The sequence below is a fragment of the Rhinopithecus bieti genome, unplaced genomic scaffold (genome assembly GCF_001698545.2).
Source record: "Rhinopithecus bieti isolate Rb0 unplaced genomic scaffold, ASM169854v2 scaffold_67734, whole genome shotgun sequence".
NCBI classification, from domain to species: Eukaryota; Metazoa; Chordata; class Mammalia; order Primates; family Cercopithecidae; genus Rhinopithecus; species Rhinopithecus bieti.
In genome coordinates this window covers 1-1,173 of record NW_016825243.1, presented here as the reverse complement: position 1 = coordinate 1,173, position 1,173 = coordinate 1, and the positions used below count along the sequence as shown (strand labels likewise).

The following is a 1,173-nucleotide window of genomic DNA, read 5'->3' as shown; positions in this document are numbered from 1 at the left end:
GCCACTCTGGGTTTCTCAGACCTCCTGGGCTCTTCTGCCCTAGAGCACAGCTGTAGGGCCAGGAGCTGCTGGGTGCCTCTGCCCTGGGGTTGACAAGGCGCAGGCAGGCTGGCGGGGAAGGATATCGACAAAGATCTGGCAGGCGATGTCCCAGAGGTCAATGTTGGCGTGGACTCGCTTGAGCAGCGGCTGTCGCAGCGGCTCAGAGGAATAGGCCCACAGGTGGCCGCGGGCACGGGCCAGGGGCAGCACGGCCATGCTCACTGTATCCTTCTCTGGAGCCCTGTGAGGTCAGAGGCTGGCATGAGGCCTGCCCTGTGGCCTTCTCTGTCCCACGCCTCTCTGTCCTCTGTCTGACACCCCTGGGTGGCTGTGGGAGGGCCAGAGCACCCCACCTTGCTGCAAGCCCCTCCTGACTCCCCTGGCCTGGGGAGGCCAGGCAGGCTCCACATGGGTGGCGTGGCCTCTCTGCAGCCCTCAGTGGGTGCAATGAGGTGGAGCAGGGCTGGGAGCGGGGGTGCAACGGGGTGGGGTGGGGCTGGGAGAGGGGGTGCAACAGGGCAGGGCGGGGCTGAAAGTGGGGGTGCAACAGGGCGGGGCTGGGAGCGGGGGTGCAATGAGGCGAGGTGGGTCTGGGAGGTGGGGACGCAATGAGACGGAGCGGGGCTTGGGGGGCACCTGAAGAACTCGAAGGAGAACTCCTCCAGGGTGTGCGGCTTTTCCTTGGGTGGCTCCTCGGGATGTGGCTCTGCGAGCTGCCCCTCCTGAGCCGCCAGCTTCCTCTTCTCTGGTGACATGGCGAGCAGGCTCTGGAGGGGGCACAGGCCTGTGGGTGCCCAGGAGCCACTGCCCATGAGGCCCTTTCTGCAGGCTCCTCCCAGTCCGGCGGCCTCAGTGACTTGGGAGGGGTCAGGCCCAGGGCTGGACAGGCCAGGGCTCACCCATACCCGTCACCTGCCGTGTGACCCAGGACCGTGACTTTGCCTCTCGGCGCCTCTCTCCTTTCCCTCGGGAGGATGAGTGCCAATGGCTGTGGCACCCACATCACATGTTCTGGGGGCCCCGCACTCTGGGTTTCTCAGACCCTCAGCTCCCCTTCTCTATGGGGCCCCTCTCACCCCAGCCCTACCTGCCTGGTCTGCCACCAACTTCAGGCCTCAGCACAAACGTCCC

At 66.2% G+C, this 1,173-nt stretch overlaps 1 protein-coding gene across 1 annotated transcript; it reads right to left on the bottom strand.

The window, feature by feature from the left end:
• Positions 1-6: 6 nt before the first annotated feature.
• Positions 7-1,165, bottom strand: LOC108522614 (unconventional myosin-VIIb-like). Its single transcript, XM_017862957.1, has 2 exons — positions 679-1,165; positions 7-283 (listed from the first exon to the last, which is right to left on the bottom strand). The coding sequence occupies exons 1-2, from the start codon at positions 852-854 to the stop codon at positions 40-42; spliced, it is 420 nt and encodes a 139-aa protein (XP_017718446.1). The 5' UTR covers positions 855-1,165; the 3' UTR covers positions 7-39.
• Positions 1,166-1,173: the final 8 nt, after the last annotated feature.

What these genes read in the sequence shown, in the direction of transcription:
- LOC108522614 (XM_017862957.1), bottom strand. Translation starts at nt 854, where the DNA reads ATGGGCAGTGGCTCCTGGGCACCCACAGGCCTGTGCCCCCTCCAGAGC. An exon ending in TTCTCCTTCGAGTTCTTCAG is followed by an intron (nt 284 to 678) that starts GTGCCCCCCAAG and finishes CTGACCTCACAG; the next exon opens with GGCTCCAGAGAAGGATACAG.